Consider the following 21,480-nt stretch of genomic DNA (forward strand, 5'->3'; position numbering starts at 1 on the left):
CTGCAAGAAAGCAGGAGTTCAAGGCTGGGGGAAAGGCCTCCATATGGTAATCATCTTGACCAATTAACCTTTGGTAGTGGCAGTAAGCCCTCCTCTGTCCATTATCTTGTTCCAATACCCTCAAACAGGCCCATCAGCCACTAGGGGGTGTTGTTACACACCAGGACCTCACCTGGATGTATAGGTAGTGCACAGCCTCAGTCGTCACTGATGGCTCACTTTCATGGCAGCCGTTCTTCTCACTACAGTCTTCATCCTAACCAAGAGGAACACACAATAACTCAAAATGGGGGTCAAAATTAAGCAAAATCATCATCGTCAAGTATTTGTGCCCACCCCTGACACAGGGCCACCCTGTTGTCTTAGGGGGAGGTCAGTGAGCGGAACATAACCACTGTCCTTAGAAGCTCATAGCACTCAGCTATGAATCCATCCAATCCTGGGCTTTTTCGGGTTGGTAGGCTATTAACTGCTGCCTCAATTTCAGAATCTGTTATTGGTCTATTCAGGGATTCAAATTCTTCCTGGTTTTAGTCTTGGGAGGTTGTATGTGTCCAGGAAATTATCCATTTCTTCTAGATATTCTAGTGTATTTGCATAGTGGTGTTTATTATAGTACTCTCTGATGGTAGTTAGAGGAGCTGGTATCATTCCTTCTAAAATTATTCCAAGCAATAGAAAAAGAGAGACTCCTCCCTATCTTTTTTTATGAGGCCAGCATCATCCCAATACCAAAACCTGGGAGAGACACAACAAAAAAAGAAAATTTCAGGCCAATATCCTTGATGCACACTGATGCAAAAATCCTCAAAAAAACACTGGCAAACCAAATCCAGCAGCACATTAAAAAGCTTATCATCCGGCTGGGCACGGTGGCTCAAGCATGTAATCCCAGCACTTTGGGAGGCCGAGGCGGGTGGATCACGAGGTCGAGAGATCGAGACCATCCTGGTCAACATGGTGAAACCCCGTCTCTACTAAAAATACAAAAAATTAGCTGGGCATGGTGGCATGTGCCTGTAATTCCAGCTACTCAGGAGACTGAGGCAGGAAAATTGCCTGAACCCAGGAGGCGGAGGTTGCGGTGAGCCGAGATCACGCCATTGCACTCCAGCCTGGGTAACAAGAGCGAAACTCCGTCTCAAAAAAAAAAAAAAAAAAAAAAAAAGCTTATCATCCATGATCAAGTCACCTTCATCATCAAGTCACCTTCATCCCTGAGATGGAAGGCTGGTTTAACATATGCAAATCAATAAATGTAATCCATCACATAAACAGAACCAATGACAAAAACCACATGATCATCTCAATAGATCGAGAAAAGGCCTTCGATAAAATTCAACACTGCTTCATGCTAAAAACACTCAATAAATAGGTATTGATGGAACGTATCTCAAGATAGTAAGCTATTTATGACAAACTCATAGCCAGTATCATACTGAATGGGCAAAAGCTGGAAGCACTCCCTTTGAAAACTGGCACAAGACAAGAATGCTCTCTCTCACCACTCTTATTCAACATAGTACTGAAAGTTCTGGCCAGGGCAATCAGGCAAGAGAAAGAAATAAAGAGTATTCACATAGGAAGTATTCTATAAGAGCTAGTAAAGCTCTTATAGACTTGTAAAGAATAAATAACATGTGAAGTCAAATTATCTCTGAAGATAACATGATTGTATGTTTAGAAAACCTCACTTTCTCATCCCCAAAACTGCTTAAGCTGATAAGCAACTTCAGTGAAGTCTCAGGATACAAAGTCATTGCGCAAAAATCACAAGCATTCCCATACATCAATAACAGACAGAGAGCCAAATCATGAGTGAACTCCCATTCACAATTGCTACAAAGAGAATAAAATACCTAGGAATACAACTTAAAAGGGATGTGAAGGACCTCATCAAAGAAAACAAACCACTGCTCAAGGAAATAAGAGAGTACACAAACAAATGGAAAAACATGCCATGCTCATGGGTAGGAAGAATCAATATTGTGAAAATGGCCATACTGCCCAAAGTAATGTATAGATTCAATTCTACTCCCATCAAGCTACCGATGACTTTCTTTACAGAATTAGGAAAAACTATTTTAAATTTCATGTGAAACCAAAAAAGAGCCCACATAGCCAAGACAATCCTAAGGAAAAAGAACAAAGCTGGAGGCATCACACTACCTGACTTCATACTACGTATACTACAAGGCTACAGTAATCAAAACAGCATCGTACTGGTACCAAAACAGATACATAGACCAATGGAACAGAACAGACACCTCAGAAATAATGCCACACATCTACAACCATATGATCTTTGACAAACCTGACAAAAACAAGCAATGGGGAAACAATTCCCTATTTAATAAATGGTATTGGGAAAATTGCCTAGCCATATGCAGAAAACTGAAACTGCATCCCTTCTTCCTTATACCATATACAAAAATTAACTCAAGATGGATTAAAGACTTAAACCTAAGACCTAAAACCAAAAAAACCCTAGAAGAAAACCTAGGCAGTACCATTCAGGATATAGGCATGGGCAGGCTTCATGACTAAAACACCACAAGCAATCGCAACAAAAGCCAAAATAGACAAATGGGATCTAATTAAACCAAAGAGCTTCTGCACAGCAAAAACAACTATTATCAGAGTGAACAGGCAACCTACAGAATGGGAGAAACTTTTGCAATCTGTCCATCTGACAAAGGGCTAATATCCAGAATTTACAAGGAACGTAAACAAATTTACAAGAAAAAAACAAACAACCCCATCAAAAAGTGGGTGAAGAATATGAACAGCCATTTTCAAAAGAAGACATTTATGCAGCCGACAAATGTATGAAAAAAAGCTCACCGTCAATGGTCATTAGAGAAATGCAAATCAAAACCACAATGAGATATCATCTCATGCCAGTTAGAAGGCAATCATTAAAAAGTTAGGAAATAACAGATACTGGAGACGATGTGGAGAAATAGTAACACTTTTACACTGTTGGTGGGAATGTCAATTAGTTCAAACCACTGTGGAAGACAATGTAGCGATTCCTCAAGGATCTAGAACTAGAAATACCATTTGACCCACCAACTCCAATACTGGGTATATATCCAAAGGATTATAAATCATTCTACAATAAAGACACATGCACACATATGTTTACTGCAGCATTATTTACAATAGCAAAGACTTGGAACCAATCCAAATGCCCATCAATGATAGACTGTATAAAGAAAATGAAGCACATATATACCATGGAATACTAATGCAGCCATGAAAAAGAGTGAGTTTGTGTTCTTGGCAGGGTCATGGATGAAGCTGGAAACCATAATACCCAGCAAATTAACACAAGAACAGAAAACCAAACACTGCATGTTCTCACTCATAAGTGGGAGTTGAACAGTAAGAACATATGAGCACAGGGAGGGGAACATCACACACCAGGGTCTGTTGTGGGGTGCATTAGGAGAAATATCTAATGCAGATGACAGGTTGATGGGTGCAGCAAACCACCATGGCACATGTATACCTATGTAACAAACCTGCATGTTCTGTACATATATCCTAGAATTTAAGTATAATTAAAAAAGAAAGAATGAAAGAAAAAGAAAAAGAAAAAATAGAAGCTCACAGCATTTTTGCAAGTTTGCTATTTCCAGAATCCTCTGTGTGGCTTACAGGTCTATCGCTACACAGAGCGATGATGAGGTAAACAGAAAGCAGGTAGGTATTAAAGATGTGCAATCTACAGAAACACTCCTTGTCAAGTCAATTCTTTCTTACCACTGATATCTATCCTATGGCTAGGAAGGGCAGAATGCACAAAGGCTAACATTTGAAGGGTTCAATTTTGCTGGAATTACGTATTTTTTTGGCTGTAGGCTTATTTCAGAAACACAAGACTAGAAATCCATCTTTAGCTGAAACCATTTAAAAGTGACCACATTATAAAAGGGCACACTGCCCTCAGAGGTACATACTAGAAGAACATGCACTCAGCTGCTACTTACAGTCTATGACCCTCTAGAACACTTTCCAAACCATTACTCTGTTTGTCCTCTACAGCTGATTTTCTCTCTACATGATACTTTTCTTTAAAAAAAGTCTTTTCCCCCCATAGATTTATTTGAATACTTATAACCCCAAGTGCAGAAAAAGCATTAGTTAGTATTTGACCACTTCTGATTTTTTTTTTCCTGAGGAAGAATTTTTAGAACTTTTTCTTTTATCAAAGAAAATCTGTTAATCTCTTGGAGTCTTCTACGTATCAATTAGGATGCCTGTGGATGCTGCCCTTATCTGAGCAAAACCACGATTTGATGGCCCCCTATAATAATTATGTGCATAACAAGTGCTAAAAACCAAATATTAACTTTGGCTTTAGCAGTAGTTTGGACTATTTTTTTTTTTTTTTTGAGACAGAATTTTGCTCTTGTCACCTAGGCTAGAGTGCAATGACACAATCTAAGCTCACTGCAACCTCTGACTCTTGAGTTCAAACAATTCTCCTGCCTCAGCCTCCTGAGCAGATGGGATTACAGGTGCCTTCCACCAAACCTGGCTAATTTTTTGTATTTTAGCAGAGATGGGGTTTCACCATGTTGGTCAGGCTGGTCTCAAACTCCTGACCTCATGTGATCCACCTGCCTTGGCCTCCCAAAGCGCTGGGATTATAGGTGTGAGCCACCACAGCCAGCATAGTTTAGACTATTTATGCTATTATTCCTGCCTAAATTTGTAACTAATAAATTTTTATTATTAGTGATTTAATTGACAAGGGAACTACTTATAAAAAACACACTGGCTAATACTCAGATCTCCTTCAAATCAATTAAACTGCTTATCTAAGAGTCTATACTTAGACTTTTCTTTATCTACTATGAAGGAACCCTTATAACTGCTGGCAATTATATTTTTATTCCTGGTAATAAAGTCATTGCAGACTGGGCATGTGGCTTACATCTGTAATTGTAGCAGTTTGGATGGCTGAGGTGGGAGGATCACTTGAGCCCAGGAGTTCTAGGCTGCAGTAAGTTATGACTGCACCACTGCACTCCAGCCTGGGAGACAGATGGAGACAATGTCTCTTAGAAAAACTAATAATAAAGTTGTTGTGTTCAGCCCCCAATAGTAGAATAATTCCCCACAGCCACAACTGACTGCTCTAGTAGTTAAAAAGCTTCACTCTGAATTCCATGCACCAGCATGGAGAGGCTCTTCTGGCCTAGGCAGAGGAAGATGCAGAATTAAAGGGGCTTTCAGGCTTTGAGGAGTTGTGCTTTTCAAACTTTTTAAAACCATAATCCACATGAAGAAATATACTTTATATCACACCAGTACACATACTTAATGAGGTAAAGTTCCATGAACAAAGTTAAACTTTGTAACTAACTTTGCAACTTTACTTAGTTTGCAAACTTTTTTTTTTTTTTTTTTTTTTTTGAGATGGAGTTTCGCTCTTGTTACCCAGGCTGGAGTGCAATGGCACGATCTTGGCTCAACACAACCTCCACCTCCTGGGTTCAGGCAATTCTGCCTCAGCCTCCTGAGTAGCTGGGATTACAGGCACGCGCCACCATGCCCAGCTAATTTTTTGTATTTTTAGTAGAGACGGGGTTTCACCAGGATGGTCTCGATCTCTTGACCTCGTGATCCACCCGCCTCGGCCTCCCAAAGTGCTGGGATTACAGGCTTGAGCCACCGCCCCCGGCCCTAGTTTGCAAACTTTGTAATTAACTTTGTAACTTTACAAAGTTTGTAAACTTTATAACTAACTTTGTAACTTTTTTTTTTTTTTTTTTTTTTTGAGACAGAGGCTCACTGTCTCCCAGGCTTAAGTGCAGTAGCACCATTTTGGCTCACTGCAATCTCTGCTTCCCTGGTTCAAGTGATATTGTGCCTGACTCCTGAATGCCTGGGACTATAGGCACACACCACTGCACCTGGCTAATTTTTATATTTTTTAGTAGGGATGAAGTTTCACCATTTTGGTCAGGCTGGTCTCAAACTCCTGACCTCAAGTGATGTACCTGCCTTGGCCTCCCAAAGTACTGAGATTATAGGTATGACCCACTGTACCCAGCCTCACTTGTCCTTTTTATGGCATTGCAAATAAAATAAATCTGGTTGTGACATTGATTTCATAACTCATTACAGCAAGTTTGTCTAGCCTGCGGCCTGTGGGCTACACGCAGCCCAGAATGGCTTTGAATGCAGCCCAATACAAATTTGTAAATGTTCTTAAAACATTATGAGACTTTTTGCAGTTTTTTAAAGCTCATCAACTATCATTAGTGTTAGTGTATTTTATATGTGTGTGGCTCAAGACAATTCTTTTACCAATGTGGCCCACGGAAGACAAAAGTTTGGACACTCCTGCATTATAGGATCATGATACATAGTATAAAAACACTGTTCTAGCCGGTAGCATATGAAAACAAGGAATCAAGATTAAGTGATGTGGGACAGACTGAGGTAACTCCATGATTAGACTGTTTAGTTCATCAATTTGCATTCAGTTCTCATCCTTAACCAGATAGTTTCTCAAACCCTTAGAAAACTGTTTTCATCACATACAAAAATGCAGTGCCTCAACGGACTTCTCTCTTCAAAAAGGAGATATGCTTTATTATATGGACAAAGGTCTATAAATAAACACAGGTAGAATGTATTTTAAATGAATAATGAAATTTCAAAATAGATGGTTTCTGTATTTGAATACCAGATTAAAGCTTTAATACTTTACCTAAGGTTTATGACATTAGACATCAATTATATCATTAATAAAATGGTATAATTTCTATTCATATATTTACCTGATTCTGACTTTTACTGTTCTCATCTTCATTGTCAAAGATAATATCACTTTCAGAATCTGAAGCAGGTCTGAAAAAGATAAACAGAGAAATACTAAAGGAATAGGAATCCCTATTACAATAATAAGAATGGACACTTTCAAATACTAGAAAGCACAAGAGGCTAGAGAGATCACACCATGAGCCCACAGGCATCGATGTATACTCTACACTGTGCTGATCTGTACTTGCTATTATACAAAACACAGAACTCTTTTGATCTAATAAAAATTAGCCAGATTACGTTTCCTGAAAAAAATTAATAACTAAGAGTAATCATAAAGTGTATCCACCTGGATAAAATAAAACAAAATCTTGAAAAGGAAACACCCAGGGTAGATTCTGAGAAGCATAAATTTTTTTTTTTTTTTTTTTTTGAGACTGAGTTTCACTCTCGTTACCCAGACTGGAGTGCAATGGCGCGATCTCGGCTCACCGCAACCTCCGCCTCCTGGGTTCAGGCAATTCTCCTGCCTCAGCCTCCTGAGTAGCTGGGATTACAGGCACGCGCCACCATGCCCAGCTAATTTTTTGTATTTTTTTTTTAGTAGAGACGGGGTTTCACCATGTTGACCAGGATGGTCTCGATCTCTTGACCTTGTGATCCACCCGTCTCGGCCTCCCAAAGTGCTGGGATTACAGGCTTGAGCCACCGCGCCCGGCCTGAGAAGCATAAATTTTATGATCATCATTTCTGATTTGGTACCTTTTTGGGGTCTGCAGTTGGCAGTGTATCAAGACTCCAAATTAGTTCTTAAATGTTTCACAGGGTTGCAAGCCCTTATCCAAAGGAATGTCCTATGAGAAATTCTATTAAATGTGTAAGATGAAAGTATGGGAAGTAATTTCTATATTTCCTTTTTCCAGGGCTTAGATTACAGAAATCTTTTGAAAAAAGCGGGGGTGGGGGGGGGGTTAGTTTGTTTGTTTGATTAGAGGTCCCAAATCCCATGGACTAGTATAGGTCCACGGCCTGTTAGGGCCGCACAGCAGGAGGTGAGCGAGCATTAAGGCCTGAGCTCCACCTCCTGTCAAATCAGCAGCGGCATTAGATCCTCATGGGAGCTGCGAACCCTATTTGTGAACTGTGCACACAGGGGATCTAGGTTGTGCGCGTTTTCATCAGACATTAGAGTCTCATAATGCCTGATGATGTAAGGTAGAAAAGTTTCATCCGGAAACTATCCCCTCAACTCCCGTTGTGGAGAAAGCATCTCCTATGAAACTGGTCCCTGGTGCCTAAACAGGTAGGGGACTGCTCCTTTATATTGCATTTAGTTACTCTCTAAAGTGGATTTAAAAACAAAATCAAAAACATGGTCAATTCATCTTGATTTCTGTATTAATCTCCTTTTCCCTGGCTTGGACTTGGTGGGTGGGGATTAAAGCTGGGGAATGTTCGTTGGCCCGGGAGGCGGAGGTTGCAGTGAGCAGAGGACATGCCACTGCCCTCCAGCCTGGGCGACAGAGCGAGACCCAATCTCAAAAAAGGAAAGAAAGAAAATAAAGAAGGAAGGAAGGAAATAAAAGGAAAAAGGAGCAAGGAAAGAAAAAATAAAGAAAGGAAACCAGGGGGCGCCTCAGAGGCAGCTGGTCCGCGCCGTGTGGGCGCTTACAGAAAGGACTGGGAGAAGAAGCCGTTGCGCTCGTCCTCGTCGTCGTCCTCGTCCTCATCGTCGCTGGAGCCCGGGCTGGCGGCAGGGAAGCGGGCACTGGCCGAGCGCTCGCCCGAAGTGCTCCACTCCACCGAGCTGCTGAGAATGGGCGGCGGCGCGGCGGCCTCCACGCTGCCCGGGCCGTCTGTGTCGCTGGCCGGCTGTCCGCGCGCAGCTCGCTCATCCTTGCCCAGGGGCCCCGAGTCTGGGGGCGGCGTCCCCGGGCCTGCCGGTCGCTCATGCCGCTCGATCCAGGCGTTGTAGTAGCGCACAATGTTTTCGTGGTGCAGCCGTGACAGCAGTGTCACCTCGCCCTTGATCCTGCGGAACTGCCGGCTGGCGGGGTTAATGGGGATGCGCTTCACCGCGTAGCAGCAGCCGTCCAACTTGTTCTGCACCTGCAGCACAGCCAGCGGAAGGTCAGCGGCTCGGAGCCTTGCACAAACTCGCATTCTTCAATGTGCCCCACTTCCCCCATCCCCTCCCAAGGAAAGCCTGAAGCTCTAAATGAGACCCACAGCTACAGTCAAGAACCACACATCTGGAATTCTTAAACTGAAAAAAACTTTGGCTGCCACAAAATTCAGAAAACAGCTCACTTCAATCTAGATGTATTCCTGGAGAAAACATAATCTCCATTTTAATAATTTTACTGACAATTACTTCCCTGCTTTTCCAATGTATCTGCTATCTAAATTTCTAAATGTCTTGATTCAAAGACAAAAATTATTTTCTAAAGTCAGGGTAAGGTTTTGGATGATTTTAGTTTCTCTCTGGTTTTTTGTTTTTTTTTTTTTACACTTAAAGTCACTAAGGCCGGGCGTGGTGGCTCAAGCCTGTAATCCCAGCACTTTGGGAGGCCGAGGTGGGTGGATCACGCAAGAGATCGAGACCATCCTGGTCAACATAGTGAAACCCCGTCTCTACTAAAATACAGAACATTAGCCGGGCATGGTGGCGCGTGCCTGTAATCCCGGCTACTCAGGAGGCTGAGGCAGGAGAATTGCCTGAACCCAGGAGGCGGAGGTTGCGGTGAGCTGAGATCGCACCACTGCACTCCAGCCTGGGTAACAAAAGCGAAACTCTGTCTCAAAAAAAAGTCACTAAAAACAAATTAAACTCCAAAAATATTAACGGCCCTGAACACAAAGGTTAATTCCTTGATTTGTAAAGCCATGTGAACTTGGGGAAATTATTTAGTTTTCTTGAGACTCAATTTTCTTATCTTTAAAATGGGGTAATTTCCGTTACCCCAAATGGTGACTGTAAAGCACCTGGATCAAGGCCTCACAGAGAAAGGTTATTAGCACAGTAAATAACAGCAATTGGTATTAACACAATCGCTGCCTACTGATTTGGTCATAACTAAGATGCTGTGTAAAGAAACCAGAACAATTCAATTAACAACACAGTAAAATAATAAAAATGAAAAAGAAAGAAAGAAAAAAAAAAAAACCACCATTGCAAAGGCAAGTCCCCCATCCCACATAGAGGCCTCCTTATGCCAGGCAGTTTCACTATGTAATGGGGGTGACGGAAGCCACTTTTATAAAATTTTATTCACTGGCACACTGCAGTCCCATCCGTGCAGGTCAGCTGAGGTGATGAAAATGCCATGTGGCCATGGGTGATAGGAGAAATTAGTTGATTACAAAACACAAAACAGAACATCATTCTTCTGTTTGGCTCATGTAAACTAATAAAAGTCTAAGTGAAGTCTTGGGAATTAGGAGGGAGTACTGAAAAACTGAGTTTTTTTTATATGGAAATAGTAAAAGAACACAAACTTTGTAGTAACACAGAGGTGGTTCTGAATGGTGGGTTTATCTCTTAGCACAGGTGTGTCATCTCAGGCAAAGGACAAATCTCTCAGCTTCAGTTCCCTCATCTAGAGAATCAGAATCATAATTGTAAGAATGTCCTGAGATTTAAAGACAAGGTTTGTGAACCACTTGGCACACAATCTGAAATATAGAAGGTGCTCCAAAAAATGATAAATGATAGCCATGTGTTCTTTTACTGCCAGGCTAATAGGGAAGAGGACACTGTAGGGTGGGGTGTGGGGATATTTGCATTATCTTTCAATCTCATGTCTCGGTACACATCATATACGAAATGAGTTGGGGATGAAGCTTGCTACACTGGAAACCCCTAGGAATTCATTTACTGAAATGAAAAGGTGCAGAAACAGTAATGGGTTCAACTGCTAATGAATGCTGGATTGCTGGGCAGGCTGCCTTATTCTGACCCAGAGGCACAGAGATGGGATGTGAGGGCTGTGGATTCTCATAGGGAGAAACTACTAGAAAGCATGGGGGCTTAAATTACTCAGATTTTGTCATATGAGCTTATCTATCATTGTTAAGTACTTGTAAGTAGATGAAATTTCTTAATGATTTAGTTTCTTAATGTTCTAAATTCAAGAAACTAAAATACAGTAAGTTAAAGGCCTTAATCAAAGTGACATTGTGAGTTAAAGGAACAGTATATGCTTCAATCATCCCCATCTCTTAGACATAATTATGATCTTTCTGATCAGGATATCTGTCTTGCTTGTCTTTCTTTTACCACAGGAAAACTAATTTAATTCATTTTTCAGTGTATAAGTTTTTCTATGGTAATAGTAATGCTTCCTAACGATACTCTCAGTATCCTAAGCAGATAATATGCCTGATGGTGGGTCACCTTCATATGTGAAAGAAGACATGTACTGTATATAGACTTAATACAATGATCTGGGTCTCCTAATTCACAGAGAAATACTTCAATTATACAAAAACAGCTGAAGCCTCTTTCTACAAGGGGCAGATAATAATAAAATTCACCCAAATAGAATGGAACGAAGAAAGGAAGACCTAACAACAGCACACCTTAATAATACATAGCTACCTTTCTGTCCCAATAAGAGCTGGAAAATAAAAGCCATTGAGACCTGCTGGGACAATTTCCCAGTTTGAAATCCATCTCTCCTCTAACCTCAGAACCTTTTTCTCTACAGCAACTCTGACAGAAAACAGGAAATAAAGAGAACCATGTTCTTTCTGACCCAAAGCACACCAAAATGTTCTTTCTGTGGAGGTCTTGATTCCACTTGAAGTGCTGTTATAATCACATGTGTTTCATGTTAATGCTCCACATGAAGCAAGGAAAGAGAAATGGAACAATTCTTAACTGTGTCCAGCGTAACTTAAATAAAACCTTTAACTCTAGGAAGGTGAGGATGAGCATAGTATTGAAACAGCCATATTCACTTCCCTCCCCACTCCCAAAATAGAAGTCAAGTCCATGAGTCTTTGTGGAACTGGAACAGAGGAGGAGGTCTAAAGGGGACTGGGGATGACTCAGTACCACACCTTGATGACAGCTCCAAAAGCTCCTTTACCAAGAAGCTGTAATTCTTCAAACTCAATGAAATATCGGGAAAACTGTCTCTGTGTCTCACTAAGGAAGGCAGCACTGGGTAGCCGGTTGCTAGGAATAACAGTCTCAACACAATCTTGTCCTCCAGAATCTGAGATAAAACAAAGAGCAAGAAGCACATGAGGCACTGGAAATTTAGGAAGAGCTACATAGCCCACGATGATGCAAGCCCTTGAAGAAGAGCCCCCAACCAGTAGTTTGAAAAATTACCTCTTACCTGAGTAGCCTTTTAAAACTTTTCCTAACCTTGCCTTCCTTAAAGTAGGCAGAAATATATAATTAGCCCAAGTTTAGAGGTGGGAGTTATACAGACTAAGTGACTTAACTGTAGAGTTAGAACTGAAACCCAGGTCTCATGATCCATCCCAGTCTTTACTGAGGTTCCTGCATCTGAGGTGCAGCAGGAAAAATTTAGTTACATTGCACTAAGGGTGACTAAACACTAGAAGAGGCTACACCAATGGACATTCCATCAGTAGAGACTACAAAAATCAGGGTGGCAAAACAGTCCCATGCACATGGCACTCAACAAACTCATGGATACAAGTGTAGTTCAGAATAAAAGACATAAAATAAATAATACATGCAGCCTCTTCCAGTTTTAGGTTTATGTATATGTTCAAAATAATTTAATGTCAAACAGGATACACACAAAGAATGGTAACAGACTCACCTTCAGGACTTTGTTCCACTAAAGGCATTTTTGGTTGAGGATTTATAAAGCTGTGTTTCAACAACTGCTGGGGGCTCCATCTTTCCTTGTCATCCAAGCAAACACACCTTGGTGAGAGGGAAGTAAGAACCGTAGCATCACACACAATCAGAGCTCAACTAGTTAATCCAAGGCATTAACTATGGGTTTATTTTTAAAAGAAACACATTAAAGAATTCATGTTACTTATAGAACAGAATGTACTCATAGGTGAATTTAAATTAATAACCATTCCTGCAGGATTTACATGCTAAGCAACAGGCTGGGTACAAGAGGCAAATGAAAAAAAAAAAAAGGCATCTCTGGATGGAGAAGACTTACTCTCGTGTAACAATTTTTTAAAAGTCTAAGGTAGCACAAGTAGGCTATAAATTTTTACCTCAATTTAACAGTTTAATGCCTTGTCATGAGAAACTAAGCCTTTCTAAGAACCAGTCATCAATAAAGCTTTCTAAAGACAAAGCAAATCAGAGAGTTGGTGCAGGAGCATGGCTCAGTATGATGAGCTTTAGATGAAGCCTGCTCATTACAGGATGAAGTTGGAAACATTTAGGGAATACTTTTTTCAAGTCCTATATTTTACTACATACGTTCTTTCTTTCTTTCTTTCGAGGCAGGGTCTTGCTATTTCCCAGGCTGGAGTGCAGCAGTGATCTCGGCTCACTCCAAAGTCTGCCTCCCGGGCTCAAGCAATTCTCCAAGCTCAATAGCTGGGACTACAGGCAGATGTCACCAGGCCTGGCTAATTTTTGTGTTTTTATAGACATAGGGTTTCACCCTGTTGCCCAGGCTGGTCTCCAACTCCTGAGCTCAAGCAATCTGCCTGCCTCAGCTTCCCAAAGTGCTGGGATTACAGGAGTGAGCCACCACGATGGGCCTCACATTCTTTCTGTTAATTTTCATTCCTTAAACCCATTAACTTACTGTTTAATGGTATAATAGACAATTCTTGTTTTGTTTTTTAATGAAGAAAAACAAGCCATACCCTTAACTCAGCGCTTCTCAAAGTGGAGTTCCTGGCCAGTAGCATAAATATCCCCTAAAAAAATGTTAGAAATACAAATTCTACTATACCCCTGACCTAGTAAATCAGCAGCTCTGCGGGTCTGGACAGTGATCTGTGCTTTAAGAAGAGTTCCGCATGATTTCAATGCAGGCTAAAGTCTAAGTTAAAGTCTACGAAGTTAAATTCTAACTGATTTAAGCTGGCCTTTTTTTTTTTTTCTTTTTGAGATGGAGTCTCATTCTGCCACCAGGCTGGAGTACAGTGGAACATTCTCGTCTCACTGCAACCTCCAAATCCCCGGTTCAAGTGATTCTCCTGCCTCAGCCTCCTGAGTAGTCGGGTTTACAGGCGTGTGCCACCACACCCAGCTAATTTTTTTAGTAGAGATGGGGTTTCACCATGTTGGCCAGGATGGTCTCCATCTCCTGACCTCATGATATGCCCGCTTCAGCCTCCCAAAGTGCTGGGATTACAAGTGTGAGCCACCATGCCCAGCCTAAGATGGCATTTAAAAAAAAATTTTTTTTTTTTTGAGACAATGTTTTGTTCAGTCACCCAGGCTGGAGAACAGTAGTGCGATCATCACTCATGGCAGCCTCAAACTCCTAGGCTCAAGGGATCTTACTCCCTCAGCCTCCTGAGTAGTTGTGATTATAGGCATATACTACCATGCTGGAATGCTTTATCTATTGCCTTTTTTTTTTTTTTTTTTTTTTGAGATGGAGTCTTGCTCTGTTGCCCAGGCTGGAGCGTAGTGGAACTATCTCGGCTCATTGCAACCTCCACCTCCTGGGTTCAAGTGATTCTGCTGCCTCAGCCTCTCAAGTAACTGGGATTACAGGCAAGTGCCACCATGCCTGGCTAATTTTTCTATTTTTCGTACTTATGGGTACGAAAGTACCATGTTGGCCAGGCTGGTCTTGAATTCCTGACCTCACGTGATCTGCCCACCTCAGCCTCTCAAAGTGCTGGAATTACAAGTGTGAGGAACCATACACAGCTGTGCTAGAATACTTTTTTAAAAAATCTTTATTTTTAGTAGAGATGAGGTCTTACTATGCTGCCCAGGCAGATCTTGAACTCCTGGACTCAACTGATCCTCTCACCTGGCCTCCAACAGTGCTGGGATTATAGGCATGAACCACCAAGCCAGACTACTTTCATTACAATGGCCCAAGTAGTATGACTTGGTAATACTTGACCTTTAATTAAACAATATACTTAAAAGAATCAACTGCCATTGTGAATTCTGGACTTAAAAATCTATATAAATAAAGTGGTGACAGCAACTATCATAAATAGAAACATTTTATTTTTTTATGTCTTAGCAGTAAAAAGCAAGTAACTCCTCATTTCATAGCTTGGACAGGCAAAAAAAATTCTAATAAAACCATTTGTTTAAGACACTATTTTTCTTTAAATTTACAATTAATTTTTAATTATATCATGAAAACATAAGTACCTTCTCCTTGCAAATATTAAAAAGTTACTGATAATGATTAAGCCTTTGACCAACCTCCCCTTCCAATTCTTTCTTCCACTAAGCATGTATCATTGTAGAGCTTTTTCTACGCATTTACATACATAAACATACAACAGTCCAAACAAAATAGTATTATTTTTTGAATATTGATTTTTTTTAAGCAATATCATGTTATATATATTATTCTTCAATTTGCTTTTTTCATTCCACCATGTGTCTTGGAGCTCTTTCTAAGTCAGTACTTAAGTATCTTTTTTTAAAATTTCTGTGTAAGCATGGACCTACCAGAATTTATTTACACATTCTCCTACTGTTGAGATTATCTCCAATTTTTCACTTGTATACACACATACAAAATCCTGCAATGAGCATCCCTATACACACCCTGTTCGGTTTCTGAAGTACATTATCAACTGTAACTCAATTGTGACATAAATGCTATTGATTTGAATGTAAATCTGGATCAGAAAAATGTTAGAAAGCATACCTAGAATGTACAGTATTTTTAAGAGATTTATAGCCACCAAGATCTCTCTGAAATGAACTTCTCTGTACTATTAATTTTGGCAACAGAGTAGCCATATATAGAAAAGGTTCAGCTTTGAACCAAAATGGATAAAATGCCTGGAAACATCCACATTTCTTCTCACTCTCAAGGATGGTGATGAAAACCAGCACTGACTAAGCCTGGGCCAAGTGCCAGGCGCTTATGGGTGTTAACTAATTTAATCCTCACAACCACCTCATGAGGTAGGCGGTGCTATTATCCCATCTTCACAGAGGAGGAAACTCAGGGTGGGGAATTAAGTCAGTCAGCCAATAGTGTGTAGAGGGACCTGAACCCAGATGTTTGGCTCTAGAGTCTTATCCATCAAAGAGGCTGATTTGAAACAAAATTTTTCTCCAAAGGGTGTTCACCAATATATAAAAATAAAACTACAAATGGAAGGTTGCTGTTTTTGTTCTTCATGAATGGCTTTTTTCTTTTGTTAACTAGGGCTGGACAAAAAAGTTCCTAAAACAGTTCTCAGCAGCTTCTTAACCAAGCAGAGTCTATCAAACCACTCCAGAGAGAGAAGTATACAAAATATTCTAAAGAACAATCTTGCCAGGTGCGGTGGCTCACGCCTGTAATCCTAGCAATTTGGGAGGCTGAGGCAGGTGAATCACGAGGTCAAGAGATCGAGACCATCCTGGCTAACATGGTGAAACCCCGTCTCTATTTTAAAAAAAAATTAAGACCGGGCGCGGTGGCTCAAGCCTGTAATCCCAGCACTTTGGGAGGCCGAGGTGGGTGGATCACAAGGTCAAGAGATCAAGACCATTTTGGTCAACATGGTGAAACCCCGTCTCTACTAAAAATACAAAAAATTAGCTGGGTATGGTGGCGCGTGCCTGTAATCCCAGCTACTCAGGAGGCTGAGGCAGGAGAATTGCCTGAACCCAGGAGTCAAAGGTTGCGGTGAGCCAAGATCGCGCCATTGCACTCCAGCCTGGGTAACAAGAGCGAAACTCCGTCTCAAAATAAAATAAAATAAAATAAAATAATAAAAAAAGAACAATCTTGTTAAATGAATATGAAATAGTGCTGATCTCAAATTTGAAACTGACAAAGCATAGAGTTATTTTCTTTAAGAAGAAAACTAGAAAAATTTTAGCTACTGAGCCCATTCATTTTGCTACTAAATGGGAAAGGAAAGGTACTTCTACTTACACCTCCTAGTGCTGTTTTTTTTTTCTTTTTTTTGAGATGGAGTTTCACTCTTGGTACCCAGAGTGCAATGGCGCGATCTCGGCTCACCGCAACCTCCGCCTCCTGGGTTCAGGCAATTCTACTGCCTCAGCCTCCTGAGTAGTAGGGATTATAGGCACGTGCCACCATGCCCAGCTAATTTTTGTATTTTTAGTAGAGACGGGGTTTCACCATGTTGACCAGGATGGTCTCGATCTCTTGACCTCGTGATCCACCCGTCTCAGCCTCCCAAAGTGCTAGAATTACAAGCTTGAGCCACCGCGCCCGGCCACACGAAAATGAAGTGTGAATTCCAAGTAAATTTCAGATAATGTGGTAGTTAAAAGAATCAAACCTATGTGAGAAAACATATGAGACTAGAATGGGATTGAGAGAGCAAAGAATGAAGTCCTGTTCCTCACTTTTCAGCTTCCACATCACTTAGATGTCTGGCACACTCTAGCACAAGCAAAAGCACAGGAGTAAAGTGCTACTAGAGAGAATCTCAGTGATACTCACTTCTTTAGAAAATCTTGAAAGTCAGCTGGCAAGTCACTAGGGATGGTCACAGGGTACTCTCCACATTCCTGTCCTTGGCTGAGGGACAGCAGCAGAAGGCCGAGACGCCAAACATCTCCTTTCTTCCCCGTTTTATAAAGCAGAGCATTGTCACTAAAACGAACTCGGGTTTGCTCAAACACATCTTCTTTGCAAATGTCTGCAAGCCGCTTAGAAATGCTATAGTCCGTAATCTTGACGGTGCCCTCTGCATCCACCAAGACATTAGATGCACTCAAGACCTTATGCACCACAGAATTGCTGTGCAGATAATCAAGGCCTGACAGGAGCTGAGCTGCGTACCTGCGAAGCTGATGCACAGGGATGGGGCCTGAGTGGCTCAGGTGTGCAGCAAGAGAGATCCCACTAATGTGCTCCACTAAAATGTCCACCACTATGGAGTCATCTTGCTCTTTGAGATTCATTGCAAGGTAGCGTACTACATTTGGATGGCTCAATTTCACCAGTGAGTTGAATTCTGTTTCTGTTCCTTGAATCTGATAAGGAAAATAAAAAGGTTAATATTGGGCTGATCACCATTAACTTGGGTTTCATTTCAAAAGTGAAGTATATGATGACACAAGATGGGGGGAATTAAGAAACAAACAAACAAACAAAAAACTAAACCGAAAGTGAAGTATTTGATAAAAAATATACTTTCGAATGAGAGGAGAACAAATATGCCCTGAAATGAATCCTCCCCAAACCATATGGCCAACCTAATAGTTCATAAACATGGAAAAAATTTAGTTAATTCTCAGCTTCTCTAATCCCAAAACCTAATATGCAAATACTAAAAAATTAGTAAATTAGCTTTAAAAATAAATTTCTTTTGAGGTATGGCTACCAGAAAAAAACAAACTTTAATTTAAAAATAACCTTTTTGATTTAATAAAGATCACTGTCAACATTTTAAAAATTAGGATGATGGCCGGGCGTGGTGGCTCAAGCCTGTAATCCCAGCACTTTGGGAGGCCGAGGCGGGTGGATCACGAGGTCAAGAGATCGAGACCATCCTGGTCAACATGGTGAAACCCCGTCTCTACTAAAAATACAAAAATTAGCTGGGCATGGTGGTGCACGCCTGTAGTCCCAGCTACTCGGGAGGCTGAGGCAGGAGAATTACTTGAACCCAGGAGGCGGAGGTTGCGGTGAGCCGAGATCGCGCCATTGCACTCCAGCCTGGATAACAAGAGTGAAACTCCGTCTCAAAAAAAAAAAAAAAAATTAGGATGATGGAAAATACCCACATGTTATCTATGTGGTCACCACTCAAAGATAACTCGAGATTTTGGCACATTTACTTTGTTTTCTTTCTATACATAAATACACATACATTTCTGAACATGACGCTTTATCTACAATTTTTGTAAACTTTGTTGTTATATAACATTGCAATATGCAATACTGAACATTCTCCTTATGCTTGGTTATATATTATAATGTATAAATTAACTAAAAAATCTTCCAGTCCTCCAAAATTGTTTTCAAGCAGTATTTTTTCTCTTTTCTTTTCTTTTTTTTTTTTTTTTGGAGACAGGGTCTCACTCTGTCACCCAGGTTGCAGTGCAGTGGCATGAACACAGCTCACTAGAGTCTCAGCCTCCTGGGCTCAAGTAATTCTACCACCTCCCAAGTAGCTGGGACCACAAGTATGTGCCACCATGCCCACTAATTTTTTCATGTTTTGTAGAGACAGGGTTTCACCATGTTGCCCAGGGTGGTCTCAAACTCCTGGACTCAAGTAGTCCTCTCACCTTGGCCTCCCAAAGTGCTGGGATTACAGGTATTAGTCACCTCACCCAGCCCTGAAGCAATATTTTAAGAGTAGGGAAAGAAAGAAGAATTGCAAAAAAACACAATTATAAACTAGTATTTAGGCCCAGTTGGAAAGATCACTCTTAATGCCACACTAAGGGCTGAGAAAGGAGGTTAAGAAGGCAGTGGGAAGAGCTTTGACCATGTTGTGAAAGTTCTGAAAGCAGAAGCAAGGGGCAAAAAGGTAGGTCCTTCACTGTCCTCTCTGGTCAAGCAGTTCTCATACTGCTCTGGACCATCTTTGCAAGGGAACAAATGCAGGGCTATTTTGTTCTGCCATCTACTAAAGCTTAAGATTAGGCCTTTTGCTCAGTCAGCCACCTTGTATGCTTACCTGCTTTTTGCACTTATCAATCTTCTCTTTTTCTTGACTAGTAAGGAAGGGACCCATTTTTTTCTGCCACTGAAGGACCCACTCATACAACAAGACAAAGCAGCCAGTGGCTGTTTCCAAAGCATTGTAGACTAATTTTCCAAGTTGTTCATCACTGCCTGCAAGTTAAACAGAAAGTGTAATTAAATTCCACTGATATGTTTTCAGTGGCAGGCAAAAAGGGATGGCGTAATATATATTCTTCAGTTCAACAATGGATACCATGTATGGAAAATATGACTTTATGTAATAATGCTCTTTTGTAAACAATTTCTGATATACGGCAATGTACCTAGAGTCCTAAAATAATTTTTTTTATAAGGGGCAAGAATCAACAATTACATATTAGTATCAGACCAAATAAAGAGGCCAATGTTTGGCCAGGCATGGTGGCTCACTCCTGCAATCCCTACATTTTGGGAGGCCGAGGCAGGCAGATCACCTGAGGTCAAGAGTTCAAGACTAGCCTGGACAACACAGTGAAACCCCGTCTCTACTAAAAATACAAAAAAATTAGCCAGGCATAGTGACGGGCATCTGTGGTCCCAGCTACTTGGGAGGCTGAGGCAGGAGAATCCCTTAAACTCAGGAGGCGGAGGTTGCAGTGGGCCTAGATCTCGCCATTGAACTCTGGCCTGGGTGATAAGAGTGAGACTCCATCTCAACAACCCCCACCCCCCCCCCCAAAAAAAAAAGAGAGAGAGAGAGACCAGTGTTTTATATTACTAGCCATTATACACAATGTTATTTTCATTTTCATAACAAGTTTACCTTTGCTGACTCTATATACTGGTGTACCCTCATACAACTAAATACCAACCCAACTAAAATGACAGAAAGAATATGGAAATAGAGAACAAGCCATCAAGATCGATGAAGATTAGTGTGCACAGTAAAACAGTAATTTGAAAATCTGAATATATCAGTAACTTTCCATATGCAATATCTGAATATGCTCAGTAAATACAAATTGGTCAATGCTTTGGAGGGAAAGAACAAGAGACAACAGTTTAGATTTGAAGCTAGAAAATGAGACACATTTATTTAGTAATAGTCATATGGTTCTCACTTATACATGGGAGAGCTAAATTTCTGTAACACCAAAAGTTTTCTTACAAAAATCTCTATTTTCATTAAAACAAAAATATAGAATTCTAAAAAAATTGGAAGGAGAAAAAAAAAATCACCATTTTGTTTATTTTTCTTTTAGTTCCTTCTATTCCCCTTTACCCGATAATTTACCAAGTCATAGTACATATATAGCACCTTCACACTATTGACATTTTGGACCAGGTAATCTCTGTGGTAGGCAGCTGTTTTGGGCACTGTAGGATTTCAGCAGCATCCCTGGTCTCTACTCACTAGATGCCAACAGCACCATGACCCCAATGTTAGCCATTAAAACCGTGTACAGACATCACCGAATGTCCCCCATGCTACAAAATTGCCACCACCTGATAACCCGATATACAGTATACTGCCTTTTTCTCTTACCATATAAATAATAGTTTCCCATGATGCTATACTATCTTCATAATGAAAACAATTTTTTTTTTGAGACGGAGTTTCGCTCTTGTTACCCAGGCTAGAGTGCAATGGCGCAATCTCGGCTCACCACAACCTCCGCCTCCTGGGTTCAGGCAATTCTCCTGTCTCAGCCTCCTGAGTAGCTGGGATTACAGGGACACACCACCACGCCCAGCTAATTTTTGTATTTTTAGTAGAGACGGGGTTTCACCATGTTGACCAGGATGGTCTTGATCTCTTGACCTCGTGATCCTCCCAAAGTGCTGGGATTACAGGCTTGAGCCACCCGAAAACAAATTTTTAAAGAGATATTGATAAGGCCGGGCGCGGTGGCTCACGCCTGTAATCCCAGCACTT

The 21,480-nt window shown here is 40.9% G+C and overlaps 1 protein-coding gene across 1 annotated transcript in view; it reads right to left on the bottom strand.

The window, feature by feature from the left end:
* The window catches only part of EIF2AK4 (eukaryotic translation initiation factor 2 alpha kinase 4), a 115,004-nt gene that overhangs the window by 52,651 nt on the left and 40,873 nt on the right, over positions 1 to 21,480 (bottom strand). The window contains exons 8-14 of the mRNA XM_039462883.2: positions 19,558 to 19,715; positions 17,367 to 17,902; positions 12,588 to 12,694; positions 11,848 to 12,005; positions 8,456 to 8,892; positions 6,801 to 6,870; positions 173 to 256 (exon numbers count right to left, since the gene is read on the bottom strand). Of these exons, the coding sequence (XP_039318817.2) occupies positions 173 to 256; positions 6,801 to 6,870; positions 8,456 to 8,892; positions 11,848 to 12,005; positions 12,588 to 12,694; positions 17,367 to 17,902; positions 19,558 to 19,715 (1,550 nt within the window). The remainder of the gene's footprint in view (positions 1 to 172; positions 257 to 6,800; positions 6,871 to 8,455; positions 8,893 to 11,847; positions 12,006 to 12,587; positions 12,695 to 17,366; positions 17,903 to 19,557; positions 19,716 to 21,480) is intronic.

The sequence above is a fragment of the Saimiri boliviensis genome, chromosome 2 (genome assembly GCF_048565385.1).
Source record: "Saimiri boliviensis isolate mSaiBol1 chromosome 2, mSaiBol1.pri, whole genome shotgun sequence".
Lineage (NCBI taxonomy): Eukaryota > Metazoa > Chordata > Mammalia > Primates > Cebidae > Saimiri > Saimiri boliviensis.